Source organism: Camelina sativa, chromosome 11, assembly GCF_030686135.1.
Source record: "Camelina sativa cultivar CO46 ecotype springtype chromosome 11, ASM3068613v1".
In the NCBI taxonomy this organism is placed as follows: domain Eukaryota; kingdom Viridiplantae; phylum Streptophyta; class Magnoliopsida; order Brassicales; family Brassicaceae; genus Camelina; species Camelina sativa.
In genome coordinates this window covers 19,623,114-19,644,957 of record NC_141890.1, presented here as the reverse complement: position 1 = coordinate 19,644,957, position 21,844 = coordinate 19,623,114, and the positions used below count along the sequence as shown (strand labels likewise).

General features: G+C 35.4%; 4 protein-coding genes and 1 non-coding gene across 5 annotated transcripts; 2 read left to right on the top strand and 3 right to left on the bottom strand.

Moving 5' to 3' along the window:
• Nucleotides 1–6,160: 6,160 nt before the first annotated feature.
• Nucleotides 6,161–7,356, top strand: LOC104723890 (gamma-interferon-responsive lysosomal thiol protein-like). The gene is made up of 5 exons (XM_010442328.2): nucleotides 6,161–6,457; nucleotides 6,551–6,616; nucleotides 6,724–6,849; nucleotides 6,937–7,029; nucleotides 7,134–7,356. Exons 1-5 carry the CDS (start codon nucleotides 6,197–6,199, stop codon nucleotides 7,278–7,280), a joined length of 693 nt encoding a protein of 230 aa, XP_010440630.1. The 5' UTR covers nucleotides 6,161–6,196; the 3' UTR covers nucleotides 7,281–7,356.
• A 335-nt stretch (nucleotides 7,357–7,691) lies between these two features.
• Nucleotides 7,692–8,674, bottom strand: LOC104723891 (early nodulin-like protein 19). Its single transcript, XM_010442329.3, has 2 exons — nucleotides 8,277–8,674; nucleotides 7,692–8,079 (listed from the first exon to the last, which is right to left on the bottom strand). The coding sequence occupies exons 1-2, from the start codon at nucleotides 8,449–8,451 to the stop codon at nucleotides 7,847–7,849; spliced, it is 408 nt and encodes a 135-aa protein (XP_010440631.1). The 5' UTR covers nucleotides 8,452–8,674; the 3' UTR covers nucleotides 7,692–7,846.
• A 5,006-nt stretch (nucleotides 8,675–13,680) lies between these two features.
• Nucleotides 13,681–15,969, bottom strand: LOC104728150 (uncharacterized). Its single transcript, XM_010447179.2, has 4 exons — nucleotides 15,490–15,969; nucleotides 15,019–15,360; nucleotides 14,644–14,976; nucleotides 13,681–14,526 (listed from the first exon to the last, which is right to left on the bottom strand). Exons 1-4 carry the CDS (start codon nucleotides 15,967–15,969, stop codon nucleotides 13,681–13,683), a joined length of 2,001 nt encoding a protein of 666 aa, XP_010445481.2.
• On the top strand, nucleotides 15,344–15,450 carry LOC147934256 (small nucleolar RNA R71). The gene has a single exon (XR_015573364.1). It is a non-coding gene; the product is annotated as a small nucleolar RNA R71 (small nucleolar RNA).
• Nucleotides 15,970–18,397: 2,428 nt separating the features above from the next.
• Nucleotides 18,398–21,218, bottom strand: LOC104723892 (glutamate--cysteine ligase, chloroplastic-like). Its single transcript, XM_087471305.1, has 8 exons — nucleotides 20,584–21,218; nucleotides 19,743–19,987; nucleotides 19,500–19,650; nucleotides 19,213–19,413; nucleotides 18,962–19,114; nucleotides 18,798–18,868; nucleotides 18,642–18,710; nucleotides 18,398–18,556 (listed from the first exon to the last, which is right to left on the bottom strand). Exons 2-8 carry the CDS (start codon nucleotides 19,976–19,978, stop codon nucleotides 18,433–18,435), a joined length of 1,005 nt encoding a protein of 334 aa, XP_087327431.1. The 5' UTR covers nucleotides 19,979–19,987; nucleotides 20,584–21,218; the 3' UTR covers nucleotides 18,398–18,432.
• Between the last annotated feature and the right edge of the window lie 626 nt (nucleotides 21,219–21,844).

The following is a 21,844-nucleotide window of genomic DNA, read 5'->3' as shown; positions in this document are numbered from 1 at the left end:
TAAAAAAAAAAAAAAAAGGGGCAGGAAAAGGGTTGATGTTCTTTCTTCTAGTCTATGTTTCAAAACAAAAAGAAAAAAAAAACAAAAAAACAAAAAACAAAAAAAAAGGGGGGGGGGGGGGGGGGGGAGGGGCTACAATTCTCTGCATATAAGTCTCTGTTTATACTCTTCATTACATCAATCCATCAACTCCCCTCGCCGTGAATATTGCTTCACATCATGAGGATCAGTTCTGGTTGAGTATGATGAGTGTAGTCTAGTCTGAGGAGATCTTTGAGCTTGTTTGTCAACTCTTTGAGCTAAGCAGTTACTATCTTTCACCTATCAAAACTTCAGTAGCTGTGTAACCCTTTATTTGGGAATCTGTCTGTTTGACCTCAGACACAGGACTGAGGTGTGGTTCCTCTTTAAAAAAAACAAATTTTTTTTTAGATTGGTCTGAGGATGCCTTGATGAGATTTCACATTTCTTGCTATCACAGTTCTAAACTGAATATTGATATTACCGAATGTGTTATAGTCTCAATTCTTTCTCCTTGCTCATTGTAGTCGTTTTAGTAGAAATATGTTTGTTTGGCCTATTTGAATGTCTTTTCTGGCCCATAGACGTATCTCATTTGTGTGTTAAGTGTCGCATGTGGTTATTTATTAGGGTAACACCCTAAATCCTAATTCACTTCCCTTTGTGTCGTATCTCATTTCTCTCTTTCATCCGCCTCCTTTCCTTGTGCTCTCAACACACTTTCACCCTTCGATCTCTCTTCTTGTGACCATGAACCACAACAATCCTCCTTCCTCGGATCTTGGTGCTGACGACTTCACTTCTGCTGCTGAAAATTCTTCCGCTGCTCTTGTTCCTCTTTCAGCAGAACCGGTTGTTACAAAAACAGAACCTGGAGCCTCTCAATCTAAGAAGACCAAGCGAAAGCCTCCTCCTCTTCCTCCATCTAAGAGATCGTGTACTCATGCATCTGGATCTAAGGGAAATACCAAGCCCCTGTCGGCTCCCACTCATCGCCTGCCTCTCTGTGGTTCCACTCGTTTGAAGATATCACTGATGGTTCTATTCCCTCCAAGTCTGATCTTGCTATAGAGGATGTCGCTGAAGTCCCTCCACCAACGTCTGACGGTAAGTCGTGACCGAAACTACCCTGAATTGAAGTCTCCTTCCTCTCCTCCATTTTCCTCTCAGTTCATCTCTGAACTCACCATCCGCCGCTTCCAAACTATCTCGGGTCGACTTTTCAATGAGATGGGGTTCCTTGCTGCTGATAATCCTCACGGTGGTGATGCGTACAAAATCCTCTCCGATTTTGGTCTCCTTCCTACAGTCACTGAAGTTGATTCCTTTGTTGGGAATATTGTCAAGGAATTCTATGCAAACCTTGCTGAAGCTGAGATGGAAGGGGTCGACACGCTCAAGGTCTTCGTTCATGGGTCCATGTATGAGTTCTCTCCATCTATCATTAATCGGATGTATCAACTGCCCAATGAGTCGTACCCTCTGAATGCGACTCCGATCCAAGTCCATGAAAGCCTTGATGACATTGTCACTCTCCCGACTAATGGTCAGATTCATGCTTGGGATCTTTGCAGCAAAAAGGAGATGGGAGACACGGTGGCAATGCTTCAAAAGATCTGTTGCCAAAACTGGATTCCAACCATGAACCCGAGCTCGATGTCCGCTGAACAGTTTACACTTTTGTTCATGATTCTCAAAGGCTGTAAGTTTAACTTTGGAAAGTTGGTCTTCGATGAGATATGTGCTTGCAACTCTGTGATTGCGAATGCTTCATCCAATGTTCGCCTCATCCTCCCGAACGTGATTGATCAGCTCCTGCGGTTTCAGCGCATTGTTCCAGCTCTCTTTGTTGATGTCACCTCGGCTGCACCCTCTAAGTTCAAGATTGAACCAAAGGAGCTTCTGTCCTCTCAGACTCCACTCACACTGCTGTCGGACGTCCGCCACTTGCATGACTTCACCAAACTCATGATGGAGCGTCTTGCAGGTAAGTCTCTCTCTACTCTCTTACTCTCTTTGTTTTCATATCGTTAGTTTTTACATGAGTCTGTGCACTCAAGCAGGGATAGATTACCTTGATATTGTTTACTCTGAGGGTGAGGGTGACCCAGAAGATGAGGAAGATGGTGATGAGACCGAGAGCGGCTGATAGTGTATGCTCGTATGTAGGGAGAGTAGTATAAGTAGGAGTAGGACTTATTGGCTGTTTTTAGTCTGAAACTCTCTAACGGTTATGTATTGCACCTATGGCTGCAGAACTCTTTTCTTTTGTTCCTACTTGGTTATGTATTGAACCTATTTCTGCACTGAAGTATTTGAGTAATTTTTATGGTACTTGGTTTTAGTCTTGCTCTTGTCATTTTTCTGTACTACTAACCTGTTATAGGAAGCTTGAGGCACACACTCAGATAAAAAGGGGGAGATTGAAGAAACAGAGTATCTGTAAGAGTTACAAGCTGTGGCGGAATGTACTTTAAGGACTTCAGACAAAGTGGGAAAGTGTCAAGTGGTTTCTGCCAGCACAACACATTGGAGACAGTGCGACACATCGAGTTTGGAGATGGGGAGCATGGGCGAAAAAAGGTGTCAGCCTAAAAAGTGTTTGTTGGAAGCTACAACAAGTGGGTTGCTAAAGTCAACATAATGATGAAGAACTTCTCAGGATCTGCTGGGTAAAGAGAAGTTCTGTGAAAGGACATGAAGCATGGAAGAACCCGCTGAATAAAGTGGAGTGTGAGACATTGGTTGAACTCTATATAAGAGAAAGAAACACTCTTTGTTAGGGTCAGCACTTTAGGAAGAGAAAAGTGTGAGGTTAGATTTGAGCAAAGAAAAGCTTTCTGCTCAAGAGTTTCATTGGTGAGTGAACAAACGAGAGAGAGCACAGCTGTTGTTGTATAAGTAAGGTTGGGTAGATTAGGATTGATTCAGTGGCAAACTACATGTTGTGGTGTTGCATAAAACTGATCAAACAAGCTTGTAAGATAGTTGTTTGAGAAATTCTTAATAAAGCTCAAGTTACTTATATTTTGGTGTTCTAGTTGTAGTATTCAAGGTTCTAGTTAATTCACATTTACGTAGTTTTGCATCATTGTTTGCATATATCCATGCATATGGGGTGAAATGAGGTGTTCTGGAGCTTGGATGAGCTAAGCTAGGAGCTGGTGTCATGTGGGGGGGGGGGGGGGGTTATGCTCTAAGAAGGGAAAGGAAGAACACTGACCTACTTCACCAGAAGAACTCGGCGTCCGAGCTGTCGAGTTTCATATAAAATACATAGAAAGAAACCTTAGTATAGTGTTTTTAGATCTAAAAGAAAGCATAAACTTTTTCTAAGTAGGCTTAGTGTAATTTAATAGAAAATAAAACTTAATCGGGACAACCCGAAACAAAATAGGTCAAACCCGGTTTTGAATGAGAAGAAGTCTTGTATTCAACCACTTGCTCGATTGTTTCTCACTTTCTCTGATCCAATCGATCGATAACAAGCCTTATTGCTTCCTAGTCCGTAGCTCAACTAGTATGTCAATCGACAACCTACCTGGTGATTGATTATTTCGTCCTGAAACCTTAAGTATTAATCGATTAATGTATCACTAGAACGATTGGCCATTTGTCTGTGACCAGCTCTTGCTTCAATCAACCACATCGACCCGTTGGTTGATTGTACACGCTTATTCCCTTGATGATCTCTTTCTTCACTTCTACTTGCAATATTTGTTCACATCTTGATCCATCATTGATATGTATTGTCTAATTCAACTCTTTTTACTCTTTTTTTGCTCAAAATGCCTCAAAATCTCTGAGCTCCACTCCATGAACCTGTAAGTAACAAGTGCAATGCAAATATGCCTTTAGAGGTCTGAACATGAGTAAAAATGATGAAAAGCTAAGGGAAAATAAGGATTTCTTTTAGATAAGATGTGAGAAAAGATATATCAATGAATGAATTACTTATTCGTTTTGCTTTCGAATTGGTAGCTTTTTAATATAAGAAAGGTATTGATAATCATGCATGCATATGCATTGTTCAACTTCATTGTCTATCCTCTTTTATATTTGTTATATCTTCATGTTCATTAGTGTTCAGTTTAAATTTTCTTCAAGTGTGGTCTTATTGCTCATATCTTCAAGGTCATAAAGGTTTTGAGTTTGACTATTCGTCAAGCATATTCGTCTTGGCTACTAGAAAGTAGATCTTCTGGATATATCACCGAAACAATGGTCATCAGTTTTCAAACCAAAAATAAAGAAATTCTTATGTCTTTACGGTTTTTTTTTTAATTTCTTTTTGTTCTCTTTATTTTTAAATCAAAATGGTATGAATTGTAAATATAGATATTAAAAAGGTTAAATAATATTTTGTTAACTTTTATGTGTTATTCTAGTAATATAAACAGATTCTTGGATGTGCTATTTGAGTCATTAACATACTTTTATGAACTATTTGAATAACTAAGTCATTCTCTTATTCTGATTTGTTTAATACTTCTTCATGGTTACAAAGTCTTTACATCCACATTTTTCTTCCTGCATAGTAATTATCTTTCAGCAAAAATCATTCAGGTTTATGTTCACAAATTGGCCAATTATAATTTATCATAACTCAACTTATCTTCATTACTAGAGTTGGATCAAAAAATTAAGGACCTCCACATTGCGCCATTATTTCTGCAACACCACTAATGTTTTGGTCCTCTAATACCCTATTAACATTATAGTGAATTCTCATTCATAGTCAATAACATATACAATGAGAGATACAGAAACTTACAAAACTAATTTAATGCTATTTAAATATTTTACATATTTTCAACGGCTAGCTGATTTCTCCAGCGGCATATATACTTTTCATTTATTTTAGATATAAACTAGTCAGTATGTTTGAAAATGCTTGTGAGAACTAACCATTCGTCTTTTATTGATCTCATTTTAAAGAATTAGTTTGCTACCTAAATTAAGAAGATGAACTAAAATTAGTAAAGCAAACTCATAATTTTCGAGAAAGTTGGATTTATTCAATCTTAGTTTTGATGATATTATATAAAGAGGGAAAATAGACTCTATTAGGTTCTCAAACTAGACACCCACTTGCGCATATTGACATTAATTGTTTTCCATCAATATTAAACTGAGTAACTATATATTGCAATTTGAAAGATGCATGCATCAAGATCTAGTTAGGTAGAAACATGAGTAGCTTCTAACTATCCTCAAGATCACTTAGTTAGCTACTTAAGTAGAAGCACGAGTAGCTTCTAACTATCCTCAAGATCACTTTATTTTATATTATTTGTTACAATTCTATACCTTTTTAAAATAAGAATTATGATTCACTGCCAGAGTTTATAAACTAGGCGTAGAATCTTGTCTTCACTAACACAACTGCGATCAGAGTCGCTCTAGAAATAACGTCATACATTGACATCTTGGGTTAACTTGTAATGACGAATCTAGATAACTAGTTAGCAATAAACTTCACCATATAAGCTTATGTAAGTCATGTGTGTGTTAGATTAAACGGTTTAAATGTTAATTATGACTCCACTAAAGCAATGGAGTCGACTCTTTATAGTGAATTTATATATCAACCATGTTGTGTACACATAATAGAAAATATGTGATGAGAGTCTCATTATAAATTGAATAATTTCACTACATGGTATTAAACATTTTACTCAAGTTTCCAAATAATGATTATAGAATATTTTTGTTTATAACATACCTTCAAGTGGATGAAAATGTCTGAGATTCTTCATAATTTCATGTTTTTTTTTCCGCTGATCCTATATATTTCATTCTTAACCTGCTATAATTTCTTCAATATGACGCAAAATTTATATACTAACTATGCTATTTGTAAACATTCTCTCTTAATCACGATTTTACCAATAATTTGTTTTATATACTGTTTTGGAACCCTTTATTATAAAATTTTATAAATTTTGATTTAAATGATGAATAAATTATGACCCTTGAAATTTTTAACGTGTATGCTCCACTTACGATATAGTTGGAACACAAACGTTCAAAAAATAAAAGGACCCACGAGAAAAAATGTTACCAAAGTAAAAAAGCACGTAAACGGTAAAAAATGAATATCTTGTCTATAAAAGGCCGTAGTGCCACTCAACTCACTAACTTACTCTCTTAGTACATACAAATATTTTCAACAATGGTTTCTCCTTCTTCTTTAACTAAGCTTGTCTTCTTAGCTAGCTTTGTTCTGTTCACATTCTCAGACAAACTCTTGGCTGAAGAATCCGACAAAGTTCAGCTCTATCTTTACTACGAATCACTTTGCCCCGGTTGTCAGATGTTCATCGTTGATGACCTAGTCAAATTCTTTGACTCCGATCTCGAGACGATCACCGATGTGAAGCTCGTTCCATTTGGTAATGCTAAAGTCTCCGATAACATGACCGTCACTTGCCAGGTTCATTTCAATTTCTCACTCTTCTTGTGTCTTACTTTTATGGTTAAACTCAGTTTCTAATTAACGTCCTATTGTTTGGGAAATTTTGTGAAGCATGGTGAAGAGGAATGCAAACTTAACGCCTTTGAGGCTTGTGCTATAAAGATTTTGACTAAACCGGTTTTGCATTTATTTCTAAACTTTTTTTTGGTGAATTTAGGGAAAATTGATGATTGTTACAATATTTTCTAACTTTTGTAAAATGGTGATATGGTTTCGGAACACAGAAATCGCAGTACACGTTCATACGTTGCGTTGAAAACAATACGGAACACTTTCAACAAGAATGTTTCCAAGGCTTTAGAGATGAGAAAGACGTCAATGATTGTTACAACAGTGATCTCTCTAAAAAGGTTTGCATAATTATAATAAAAACATACATTGCATAGTTATCAAACATTCTAACTTTTTTTTTTGGTTATTCGTTGTTGTAATTACAGCTCATACTTGAGAACGCAAAACAGACCATGAGTTTGAAGCCGAAACATGTATTCGTACCATGGGTCACACTCAACGGCAAACCACTCTATGACGTACGTATATATCTAACTCTTTTAATAACTCATATTTACATTTTTAGAACCAATTTAAAACTGTCTTTTTGTATGTATGTATTATTGTCTATTGGGGGATGCAGAAGCTAGATGATTTGGTGTCCCAGGTCTGCAACACGTACAAAGGAAAGGCTCCACTCCCCAAACAATGCAATCCCTCTGCTTTGTCTGAGAAGAAGACTACGTCAAAGCTTCAGTTCTCCTATGCCAATGGTGCTATCAAGTACTAAGTTAATTATCAATCTACTAAGATGGATTAAAAAGCTTATGTCAGTGAAATAATTAAATAAAGATCTTTTTCTAGAATTTTATGTTTACGTGTTCATGAACCTTCTGACTAGTAACGCCTAAATGGAACTTTATTAACTAGTAAGACCACTCCTACAAGTAACTAATATGAAGGCTATATCGATGTCATCAGACCAGAATTAATCACTATTATTTGCTTTTCTTAATTCATTGCTTTAACCACTCACTAATTAATTACAGCTCATACATAATTTGGATTATTAGGTTAGGACCATAAGATCATTCACTCTTGGTTTCCTTCTCTATCCGGTCCGTTCGCATTCCTAATTTCATTTTTTTGAGTAATTAAATAAGCCACCGACGACCTTTGTGGTCGGTTCACGAAGGACTAGTTATAATAAAAACAGATTAATTATAATATTGAAAACATGGCATTACAACAAAAGCAACATAATCAAGTTCTAGTACGAAATCGACATTTGCCCAACAAATTGAGCCAAATCCAAAACAACTCTTAGAGATACATAGAGTAATATATATATTTTTATTACATTGGTGGTGGTGGTGGAGGAGGCGTCTCAACAGTAACAGAAAGCTTCATGCCGTGAAAGCAGCCACCTCTTCCATCAAGTAGATAGTAAGCTCTGGTCTCATTGAGAGGCACAATATCTCTCCCAGCTCCACGTGTATAATTTCGTAGTGGGTGGTCCGAGATACATCTTTCATAGTCAGCCTTGCTTACCTCAAGAATGTTGTGTTGGTCTCTGTAGAACACGAAATCTGAGACCATAATAAAAAAACACACACATCAACTCCATAAGACATATTCTTGATTAAGAACCAAGATCTTAAGAAGTTGTGTTCTAACCAGATCTGAATTTATTACAAGATTGAAAGTGAAACCCATTTGCGATCAGATCAAATACTAACAGATCTGAGAGTGTAGATTGAGAAAGAAGAGATAGAGAGAACGTTACATAGCCAGTCTCCGAGGTAGAAATGTTTGCCCTGAACCCATGCGGCATAGTTAACGTTGGGGTTCCAGAACTTTTTGTCTCCGACTAAATATTTCTTGGCCGTCACTTCCGGTACCGGAACCGCCACTAGAAAAGCCAGTACAACCGCCGCAATCACCACCGTAGATCTCGCCATTTTCTCTCTAACAAAACTCACTCTCTCTCTCTCTCAGCTCTTTCTAGACGTAGTTGCCTAGTTTGTGATTTTGGTATTAATTTGCTACATAAAAAAATCACGCAGTTCCATTAAATGATTGGCAGCAGAATAGTGCAACTTGAGTTAAATTATTAAAAAAACTATTAATTTATATGTCACACCATCTTCAATGTATATCTCTATTTTTTTTAAAAAATATAGCATTGTTTTGTTTCAATATATTACTCTATTTTCAACTCTAAAAGAGTTAGTGTAAAAAAATAGAGATGAAAATAGAATTGCTCTATATATAAAGCAATCATATTATTTTTTCTATTTTAAAGTAAAATATAGAGTAGGGTTTGAACAAATATTGCTCTATAATAAAGATTTAGCTCTAAAATAGAGTAGGATTAGAGATGCCCTGAGTTTCTTTACCATAAAAAAAAACTTATAATGTCACCGACACGCATTTCCAATTGGATATAATAAACTAATGATTTGCTCTCTAACCTTTTTAATCTCGTATCAAGATTTAATAATTTTACAGTTTTACTAGCCGGAACGTTGTACTTTTACTATTGTTTCAATATTGTTCTTTTGATGAAACGAAAAGTTGAATTTATTGAAAATCCTTTAGGAAATTAGACCTCTATTGTGCTTATTTGTGCACAAAAAAAAAAAAAAAAAATTAGACCTCTATTTGGTTCTAGCTAGCCATCTACTTTAGTTTACTCACATAAAAATGATTGAGATTCCCAAAACTATTAAAAGTATAGTAGTTTGAAAGACGCATCAGACCTACTCAGACTGGTAAAAGTAGGAAACGACAGCTGGTGTGATTATATTTTAAAACATACTCCTAATAAACATCTTATAAACGTTAAAAAAAAATTAAAAAACTTATAAACTAGATATTCAATATATATAATGATATGTTAAATTGTTAAATACATATTCTTGAACTAGAAAAAAAAAGAACTAATTAGTCTGAAATACACTACCAGCTCTACCAACTCACTCTGGAAATGAGTAAGATATTGGCATTTAAGTTATATACCATTAACATGAACACAAAAGTAAAAAAAAACGGCCCATGATAAAAAAAATGTTACTATTAAGTATTAACTAGTAAAAAAAAAGCATTTACAGTAACTGTGGCACTCAACGACATGAATATGTACCATGGGTCACACTCAACGACAAACCACTCTATGACGTATATATAATTAACTCTTTATTTCAATTTTTTTTTGTTTTTTTGTTTTACATGTTTTAACCATTTAAAAATGTCATTTTCTGTTATTGGGGGGATGCAGAACTACAGTAATTTGGCCAAGCAAATCTGCAAAGTGTACAAAGGAAAGGTTCTCCCAAAAATCTGCAGCTCCTCTACCCTGTCTGAGAGGAAAGTGTCGAAGCTTCAAGTCTCCTATGTCGATGAAGCTAAAAATTACTAAGTCTACTAAGATGGATCACTAAAAGCTTAATGTTATAACTGGAATGATAAATAAAGACTTTTTATTTTTCTTTAGTTTTATGTTTACGCGTTCATGAACCTTCTTTCTGATATATTTAGTTTCCTTTCTAATGAAAAAAACCTAAACTGACCTATGTTAAGACCATTTCTACAAGTTATTAGTTGGAGGACAGCTTCATAAGAAATTCGAAATTTAGAATTACAAAATGAATTAAACTTTCCAATTTTTTTTTTTTTGCTCTAGCTAGAAACAAGCTTACTAATGAGATACCATCAAACCATCTTGAATTGACAACAGATGCAATCCGACAAATATTGTTCATAAATGAGGAAGAGACTGATTTGAATTTATTTTTTTTTGCTTTTAATGTGGAGTAATTTGAATTTTTGTCTGTGGCCAGACTCAAATTCGAATGACACCATACGTTCAGGCCTGCATACGTTGGCATCTTGAGTTAACTTGTAGTGGTGATTAGTAGGTGACTTAAAAATGATATAATTGTTTTACGTAACCAAATAGCTTATTGCGAGTCAGTGAGTGTAAAATGTTCATTATGACACTCGACTAAGCATGGACTCGACTCTTTATAATATTTTTTTTTCTTTTACTTTACTTCACCATTTTTTGTCAACCAAATACTATTTAGAAAGGAACACCACGGTTATTAATCTAAACCGATGGGAAAATGTTTATAAAAGAAATTTCAGAAAATAAAGATCTAAATGACCGTGCAAGGCAATCTGTACTCAAATTGGAGAAACGTGAAATCTTCGACAAGGCAAAAAGTAGAAAAGCTGTCCTAAGCATTTGGAAATCGTCTAAAATATTTGAAAATGCGGGCCAATCTTCAGGAGCTTAAATCATCGCTACTAATTCTGCACAGCCCGTTGCGAAGCACTGACAAACAACTCCGTTTGCAAGGAGGCACTCTATGGCCCAAATCAGAGCCTCTAACTCTGCATAAATCAGGGAAGGACTTCGCCGAAAACATCGAGCACCCAAGAAAAGGGTCTTAGCATGAACATTATCACACCACCACCCCAAGCCTGAGTTGGGGTCAGATTCTTTCCACGAACCATCAATTGGACAACAAAGATCCTGACTCGAAGAAGCCGAGGGAATCCGAGATCCACTACCTGAACATGTACATCCTCCCAAAATATCTGATCACTTACAGCCTGATTGATCACCTCCTCAGGCGTTAACTGCGTGCCTTGAAAGATTTTTTTATTCATATCCTTCCAAAGCGACCATAAAATTCAAGGTAACCGATGAAGAGAATCTTGAGCATCCAATTGAGAGGATCCTCGCCTATAGATGAAATCCAGATTGGTAAACACAGACTCATAAGGGAAACTCCTGGCGTAACCTAAATCGGAGACGCCTCCAAAATTTGACGCGATCGAGGACACTCAAAAAGAGCATGGTTGATTGTTTCACACTCTAAGTCACATCTTTTACACTTAATATCACACTTAACCCCTCGATGAGCCAAATGATCTGTCACTGGGAGAGAACCAGAGGCAATTTGCCAAAAGAAATATTTAATTTTAGGCGGAGCATGAAGTTTCCATGCTTAGGCTCTTAAAGTCGTACATGTTGGGCCAATTTCAACCTCAGTCACCATCTCCCTAGCCAACCCATATTCCGAACGCACCGAATATTTCCCAGATTTTGAATAATGCCAAACCAGCCTATCTATCACCTCCAGTTTTCTTTTGTGTACATCAAATAGAAAATATACCCACTTTTATTTCTTACCATTAGTTGAAAAAATCTATCATATCTTGCAGAGATAACTCATTTTTTTATTTAAATTGTCACATGCTATTGGAAAAATAATTTGCAAAATATATATGAGCAGGTGAAATGTGCACGACATTTTTCAACATTTCAATATTTTTCTCTTTAATCCGTTATATATTTTTTGTTCAAAATGACATGCAATTTATATACATTACTAGGTTTTACCCCGTGGTACACTACAGGTCTATTATTTTGTTGATATATATACTGTTAACGGTTGTAAGTAGAGTTTTGTAGAAACTCTTGATTTGCAAGTTGATAATATACATTTTACGATTTGTTAGTTATGATTTAGGAATGAATGATCATGCATATTATTATTATGATTCTCAATTGATATTATTGGATTAATAGTGTACATTTAAAGCTAATAAGATCTTACCAAATATGTAATCGTTTATTAAACGCAAATTAGATATTTCCTAAGATGTATTCATCTTGAATTAGTTGTTATATTATAGGGATGTGATTACATAAATTGGGTTATCAATTCTTTTTGTCAAACTCGGTCCTAAACATTTGGTATGCAAATTAGATATTTCCTAAGATACATTGGGCATTAATTGGCATTAATTGGATGTAAATAAGTATGCTATGGATTAAAAACCGGCCCAAAATATTCGGCAATCTTAAGGAGTATCCGGATAATTGAATTGGTTATAATTTTAGTTAAAAACCTGACCCGAAGTTGGCAAAAAGTGATGGCATCCTATTGTACTCCAAAAATGTATTCCGAGCTCTATATGTGGATATACTTGTTTGGTTACAAATATTCTAAGACAATTTTTAATATATATTCGTTTATAAACATTCAAATCACATTATATGCTAAAAAAATCTAAAATTTTATTAACTTTATGTATTGAATAGTAATTAAAATAATTAAATATAAGATTAAATAAAAATGAAAGGAGAATTATATTTTAATTTAACATATTTATTTAAATTAGATAGATATATTTTAGGAAATTAATATTATCAAATAAAGAAATGATTGTGTTTGGTTGTAAGGATTGTAGAGAATTTAGTTGAGACTTATTTGGATACAAAGATAAGAGAAGATGACACAAAAATGTACTTCAAAAATGTTAAGATAGATCCTAAAATCACCCTCGAACGTGGTCATATAATAAGTTTACCACTCGTTGTTACCAATTTTGAGCGAAAATTTGACTATCTACATAATTAACTCTTATAAAAAAAAGTAAATTTTTTTATTTAATAATAAATAGACATGGATAACTCCTGTTTTAGAAATTGCTAGGCGCTAGTCAGGCGGTCGGGTGGGCTTAGCGCCTAGCAAGAAAATCTGAGATTAAACGGAGATTAATCGTGGACTAATTTTAGGATTATTTTATGAAATTTAAAATAAAATAAAAATATATAGTACTAAATGTATATATAATTCTGTTTATGTTAAAAGAAAAGTATCAAGTAAAATATAAAACTATCGTATTCATTAAAATTACGGTAAACACATCAAAACGTAATTTTAAAAATTTGTTTTTTATTTTCATTAAAAGTGTGTACATTAGTTATTGTAAAACATCGTAAACTCTTAATTTAAATGTATAAATAACAAAAAATATATATATTTGATTTATATTTGGCTTCAAAAGAAATTGATATACACAAAATTAAGTGGAAAGTAGCCGGATCAGCAGGTTACAATCAAATTAGACAGACATAATCGGATAATCGATGCTAGGCGAGAATTAGTTATTAATCGAAGCGGAGAGGATGAGTTTAGCGATTTTACAGGACGTAATCGGTATTAGGCGGAGATTTTTAAAACAGGATAACTAGGGAGTAGGGACACAAAAGTCAAAAATATCTTATCTATAAATGAATACAACAAGCAAGTAGTCATGAGCACTCAACTCAGCACTAATTAAGATTTAAGAACAATTTCTTCTTCTTCTTCGTCTTATTCAACCAAGATTTAAGAACAAGGTAACCGATGAAGAACACTGATCATAACCTTTTTAACATCAATCACAGCTCTACCAGTGGCCAAGAATGGTCTTCCAAGGATAATAGGATCATCAAGCTCCTGCTCCTGCTCCATCTCTATGATGTTGAAGTCAGTTGGTATCCTGGCTTTGCCAATCTTTACTGGGTAGTTCTCCAGCTTGCCAACAACATCCTTCCTAGACCCATCAGCAAGACTTATGTAGAGGTTGCTTGGTCTGAACTCTTCATATCCTAGGTTCTCTGCTATTGAGAAGGGCATGACACTCACAGAAGCTCCTAGGTCACACAAACACTTGTTGAAGTGCATGTAGTTCAATGAGCATGGAAGGTTGAATGAGCCTGGATCCTCAAGCTTAGTTGGAATCACAGCAGTTCCAATGTCTTTTAGATCCTTCTTGGCTTGATTCTTAGCCTTCTGCTTTGATATGTCAAGTAACATGCCTTTATAGAGTGGATATGGCTCATACTGCTCCAAAGCTGGTCCTCTGGCCTCTTTAGTCTCCTCAACAGTCACTTCATGTTGAATGGCCATCAATTCCTGCTTCTCAATCTTTTCCTTGAGCTTCCTAACCATTTGTTCTTTGAAACGTCCTAGGAATGGCATAGGTGGTTTGTAAGCTGGAGGAATGTATTTGGTGGGCTTATCAGACTCAGAAGGGAGCACTCGAACAGTGACTCGATCAGGCACTCGATCGTGTGCTTGATCGAACACACTGTCGATTGTCTTTTCTGATTGATCCTCTGCTTCTTTCTGAGCTGAAACTTGTTGAATATCCTCCCCAACTTGAACTTCACTGTCCTTAGTGACATATTCCTAAGTAACAAAGATAGTCTTGGCTGTATATTCTCTTGGGTTTTAAATAGCTTTGTCAGGCAGTTGATTAGGCTTAGGAGCAGAAGTTGAAGCCATACTGCTCTCCATGAACTTAACCTTTGATTCTAAGCTCTCAAACTTGATATTCAGGTCATTATAGGTAGAATCTATCCTCTGGTTGATCTCAGCAAACTTCTTTGTGCTTTCCATCTGACCAGTGGCTTGGTTAAGCAACAACTTATGCATCAGTGTTCTTAAGTCAGATTCCTGGGCTTGGGTGGTCTGAAACCCTGGTGGGGGACACATTTGAGCCTGATAACCTTGGTTCTGCTGTTTAGGTACATAATTGTGTTGCTGCTGTGCTTGTTGTGGTGGATAGACTTGGTCTTGTGGGTTTGCCACATTTGTACTCCTATAAGACAGATTGTTGGGCTTGAATTGGTTGTGGGGCTTGAAACCACATTGGTTTTGCATATAACACAACTCAGTTACCTCATTCTCCCCATCTTGAATTGTTGTATCCTCCTCACCAAGAAAGTGAATGTTCTTCTGTTGACTAAGCAGAATCTTTTCTAACTTTTCCTTAACAATCTTCAAGTCTTTCTTATACTTTTCATCTAGTGCAGAATCAACAAACCTCACTGTTCTATCATAGTCCTCATTGTAGTTGCCATCAGAATGAGCCAAATTCTCCACTAGCTCCCAACCATCATCTATATGCTTGTTGAGGAAGTTTCCATTTGAAGCAGTGTCTAACAACATCTTTATCTTGGGCAGAACTCCTCTGTATAATGTGCTGAGCAGTGACTCATTGTTGAACCCATGGTGTGGACACTGAGTTTGATAACCCTTGAATCTCTCCCAATCCTCACAAAAGGTCTCATTGTTCTTCTGTGCAAAGCCTGAAATCTCATTCCTCAATCTGGCTGTTCTGGCATTTGTGAAGAATTTTGCCTAGAATACCTTCTTACAGCCATCCCATGTGGTTATAGCATTTGTTGGAAGTGTCTTCTCCCATAAGTGAGCCTTGTCTCCTAGAGAGAATGGGAACAATCTGAGTTTGAAGCTATCCTCACTCACACCATTGATCTTGGTGAGGCCACAAAGCCTGTCAAATTCATCTAGATGATCCAATGGGTCCTCCATTGGAAATTCATAGAATTTATTGGCTTGGATCATACTGATTAGCCAACTTTTAATTTCAAAATTGTTGTTGGCCACTGTAGGAGGTACTATGCCAGCTCTCTGTGTATGTGTATTGGGAGCATCTCCTGCACCAATCTGCATTGGCCTTTGATTCTGGTGCATTGGTGGATCCATCAGCAATTGTTCTTCTTGTTCTTGAAGGATCCTTGTTTTCTGCTGTCTCAAGTCCCTTGGTAGGCGGTTTATGTGGTCTATATACTTCTGTAAGTTCTGGTTCCCATTTGATTTTTTCTGCATCAACTAACTCGACCCCTGCTCGGACTGACACACGATCGAGTGCTGGCTCGAGCTACTGGTCGACTGACTGACTGAAACGCAGGACAGACTGATTTCTGGGTTGGTACTCGATCAATGAGATGAAGGGCACACGACCAAGTGCTAGCTCGAGTGCACCCTGAAACTCAAAACAACCAACCAAAACAAGAACTTGACAGTTGTGAGCAATTAGTAACAAAAATTAATCTTGAATCTTTGTTAATCTCAAATGACACAAATCAACACACTAATGGCAACAACACCAATTGAAACAAGCTTCTTTTAGTGTACTTATGCAATGAATGTATGATAACATGCAAACAAAGACATAAGCAATGATGATCAGGTGCAAGAGGTTTCAATTCTCTTATACAGTTGTAGTATAAGAGGTGTCAATCCATAAAGTGTGTGTATGCATGCAATCAAGATGTAAACAGTGATTCAAGTTAAGCCAAATATGAAAGTGGTTTTGATGTAACAGTTTGATGAAATAAAAGCAAATGCAGAAAGTAAAATGCTTGAAACAGAAACTAAATGCAAGTGAAACAAAGTAAACAATACTGAAATTAAACCAACAGAAACAAAAGCAGTAAACAAAACAGTAAAGATGCACAATTTAAACTGAAATGAAACAGAAAGTAAATGAACAACTCGAAGGTGCTCGATCAAGCACCTGACCGAAACAGATGCAATACGAAGAACATATGCAATCTTGACAACTTAGAACAGAAACAAATGCAATGAAACAAGATAATATGTGGTAATAAACAATCAAATGACAAAGAAGGCTTCCAGAGATGGATTCATGGGCTGGTGTTCAAGCTGTGGCTATCTAAACTGGTCAACAAACCTCAATCAAACATGAGCTATCTCTAGACAATGATCTTAATGACTCACTAATCCACTCTCATGGCAGAAGTGATCAAGTTTAAGTAACATCCTAACCCAACTCTCATTGGTGAAACCATACTAAACAGGCATTAAGAATCAGACCATTACTTGTCAAAAATCACCTTATACAACCAATCTCTTGGGATAAGCATGATAATCTCCAGTATTAGCTTTATCTAACAACCTTAACATTGATGTGATGCAAGGAAGCTTAGGATCTGATCTTACCCTCTCAGATATAAGAACAGCTTAGAGCACATCTAACCTAGAAGAGATATTTAAACAATCAAGCTTGACTATTCCAGACTACCACAACCCTAAACCAGCCTAATCCATCTCCAGAATCCTAACTCACTACTCAGATGAACAAAACATGATGATGAACATAAACCCAGAAAATGATGAAACTAGCATGATAAGATTTATGAGATGATAACAACAACTTTATGTAAAGAAACAAACTCAGATTCTCAATACCCAGAATGTTATGAGACTTACAAAGTATGAAAATCTGGAGAAAAGCAAGAGCAGTATCAATAATAAAAGGGGCAAATGTTATAAAAGTGCTAAAAACCCAAAAGGGATAAAAACTAGGTTTTTGTGGCTGCTGATGTGTTTTCTGACCTAAAAAAACTTATGGGCGGCCATGGGATACATTGGATATATATAGGACAAGGGGGACGGCCTAAAATAGCTAGTTGACAAAATAGAGAGGCGGGTCGATGTGCTCGGCTCGATGTGCTCGACCACAAGCGGTCGAGTGGCTATGGTCGAGTGGTCCATTCTTCTGTTTCCTATTGGTTGAGTCTTTGATTAGCACACGGTAGAGTCCCTGAGTAGCACACGGTCGAGTGTCTCCGGGTGTCATGGTCGAGTGGTCTCCAAACCTTGGTTTCCAGCTTGTTTCAGCTTTATCTGCTTCACTGGTTGCACTCCTCTCCTCTTAAGCACCATTTCCATGCTCCTTGAGTCCAAATCACCTATTTAAACAAGAAACAATGCAAATGCAATGCAAATCCTATTTTAATGCACAAACAGACTTTAAACTACATGAAAGTGACAAAACTATCTAGCAAACTATGCAAAAGATGTGAATAAACAGTGGTTAATCATGGTAAAATATATACATATCACATGCGTTCATTATTGATTTAGAATCGATCCGAAAATCTCATAATTTAGATATTAGTTATTTCTCTCTTCAATTTTTATTTTTTGTTATGAGAATTTGTTAGAAATGCCATTTTGGAGATACCCCTTTTCAAAAATATCCCATTTTTTGAACATTTTCATTTTTACCCTCTTTCACACAATTACAATATGTTAAATTAATTTTTAAAATTAATTTTTGGGAATGGATTCTTTATCTTAAGGTATAATTTTTAGGAGATAGGGTTTATTATTTGGGATTTATGGTTTAGAATTTAGTCATTTTATATTTATTAAAATGTTTGTTAGAAATTTTCAATTTGAAAATTTGATAGTGTTGGGATGCAGATGTCGCACTACTGGTTCATAAGGTGCGTCGAAAACGATATTAAAGGTAAAGATAATTCAGGACATGAGAAAGCTATCAATGATTGTTACAATAGTCATTCCTCTACAGTTGAGATAGCTTTTGTTTCGATGTAAGAAGTACATCGGAAGGTCAAGTGCATATTCGACGTACCGCTCAAACCTATATCAACATATTGAAGGTTGAACATATATATTTTTAAGGACAAAGATCGATCATAGAGTTAGAAGAAACATTTTATACTCACCCGAATGAGTCATCGAAAACAAAAGGTAGCATCCCTGTGCGGGCTTTATCAGTATCTATGTATAAATGACTGTCACAGCATGTTGATAGATGAGAAAATTATACTAAGAAAAAGTAAAATTATACTGTAACAACAAGTAATAATGTATAAAATAACCTCCTAAAACTTAAACACCCTGTTGGTTTTCCATTACTAAAAGGGGAATTTGCGAATAGAGCAGTCGCCATCTGTTTGATAACAAAATAACAACAAAGTGAGAAAAAATTTTGGTTATGAATTCAAAAACCATTAACATTAAAAGAGGGCATCAATCATCTCACAGGTTGCAAAGCTAGACTAGCGCGAAACTTCCTGATCATATCGGTTTCCGAACTATAGTCTAGATTGACCTGAACCGTACACGTTCTCATCATCACGTCAGGTCCTGATGAGCTAGCTCTTGCTAAGTACTCTCTTACAAAGTCAAACTTTCTCTGCACATGTAAAATACTTTGACTCATCAGATAATTAGCTAATGTAAGATACGTACATCAAGTAATATATGAGAGTATATGTTTGTAGAGGAAGGAACCTTGGGCACAATGGTTGCATCCTCAAGACTAGATTTTGGTTCATAGCCAATTCCTAGGAAACCAATTTCCAATTCTTCAGCAACAGTTTTCACCTGGTAAAGATGTGAATGGAGCTCATCACAAGTTTGGTGCAATGTCTTTAGAGGTGCTCCACTAAGCTCCAGTTGACCTCCTGGTTCCAGTGATATGCTTTGCATTCCCTGTAGTAATCAAAGCCAAACAGAAAAATCTGAAATTTCGTTTTCATAATTGGATATTTATTAAAACAAGAGAAGAGAGTATTTACCTGTTTTAAGCCAATAATTTTGTCATTCTCCATAACCTTATCCCACTCAAATCTCTCAGCAATGCCACTAAGCAAAGCAGCTACTTGTTCATATTTCATAGGGCACAAAGTCTTCACCTCGAAACCCAATTTCTCGTTTTCTGTACCTATCCTGTATCCAAGAGATAAAACGATACAAAAATGAGTTAGAACAAATAAGTAGTTTGAGAGAACATACGAGATGATGATACTAATTAGTGGTACCTCCACATTTCCTTTGGTTTGCATCCAGAAGCAAAAAAGGCAATAAGATCTTCTTTAGTCAATGGCTTCTCAATTGCAGAAGAAGTGTTTGCGATTTCCTTTCTCCCTTGATTGTATACAACTATCTTGCTTCTTTTACAAGCAAGGGATCTCTTGGGTGAGAAGTTAACTTGGCTTTTCAAAGCACCCAAGTTTATTACAGCACCAACCCCATAAGGCGAGAGTGAGAGCGCCATGGTTTATTTCTAGCAGCACCAATATTATAACCCATATATTTATTTTTAGTCATCTGTGTCTTCACATAAAATTGGTCTTGTTATATAGAAAAGAGTACGTGTAGGTACTATTTTTCTGTCTATATTTTTAAATTCTTCATGGTTAATATATATTTTTTTAAAATATGGTATGTACGAGAAATGCTAAAGCTGCACACTTGTTTGCCCATTTGTATGCATGGTTCGTTTAGGTGTCGCTGTGACACACTCCGACAGCGACTTAAAAAATTGGGATGTCACCGTTATTATGTATCGCTAGCGACTAAATACCAAAAATGACATCATTTTTGACTACGGGAATGAAATCAGTATGATTGATGAATAAAAAGCAAAACAAAAATTATACATAGAATAACAATTATTAAAAAAAATTAGTGTTGCATAATTGTCCGTACAAACCATTTTAACTAATTTAGTCTCTATTACCTCAAATTAAAGATATCAATTTTAAAATATGTGAGACTGTTCCGGAAACAAAGAAAGCATAAATGAAGAGACAAGAAAGACGACGAAGGAGTCTTTACGAAAAAAAAATAATAAAAAAAGAGATAAAGAAGGAGAGTAACCTGAATTTCGTCAAACAGAGGAGGCTTTGCTTGCAGAGTTAGTAGAAGTATTGGTAGCTGTCTTGTGTACATTTATACACCTACACGCTGTCCGGAAAGGCGTTAATTACTATATATATATAAAAGTTGGTTTTGGAGCTATCTGCATCTTTAACCGAACCCACTAGTCGGATATGTGTTTTGATCTCTGTATCCGGATCCGATTACCTCGGATATCTGGGTTTTCGAATAACCGTGAAAACCCACGATATTCGTGGATATCCAAATCCGGTCCAATTTTTTTTTTGCTGCTCTCTCCCTTAAAAAAAATAAGCCTTAGAATCCTCAGATCTCATCATTGTAACGGCAAAATAAGAAGTGGGAAATATTGATCGGAAAATAAATTATAGTTGTCATTACAATAGCGTACTCTGTATTAAATATTGATCGGAAAAAAGATACTTTAGTTGAAGAAAGAAGACTAATAAGGAGACGAGACTTATCACTTGAATAAAAATATATATTTAAAAAATATCTAGTATGAACGAGAAAAAAAAAAGTGTGAGACCATTTTAAGGTGGTAGTGAAAATGTGAGACTGTTAGCCAAAAAAAAAAAAGTGTGAGACCATTTTCAAAGTTTGCGAGATTTTGAGACAATCTATTTATCGTGTTATTTTCTTGGATTTCAAAGTTGCTTCCAAAGCTTTTATTTTCTTTTCTATTTATCATGTTATTTTTTTGGATTTTAGTGCACCTATATTTTGCTTTTTCAAATGAAATATTGAACAAAAGAAACATGAGGGTGGTTTTGCTAGAATAGGCAATAATGAAGTCACTGTTTTAGTACATGATGCTGACGATTGGAATGAAATCAGTATATGATTGATGAAAAAAAGAAGATTTCAAAAAGAAAATTATACATATATAGAATAGATAATTACAAAAAATCTTTAGTGTAGCAAAATTGTCGGTATAAACCATTATAACTAATTTAATCTCTACAACCTTGAAAATTTAAAAAGTATTCGGTATTTTAAGGTGTTATTAATTTTAGTTATTTTAAATTTTGTATTATTAACTTTCTCAATTTTTTCTTAATCAAAAAATTATAAATACAATTAACTATTTTTATTATTTATTTGTATCAATACTGGATCAACATTAGTCTTCAATGAATTTACCAAAATATGATGGTTATTATGTTATCAACTATAAGTCATGGTGTAACAAATTACTTGAAAATCCACAATAAATTTATGAAAGCATATTTTCATCACAGAG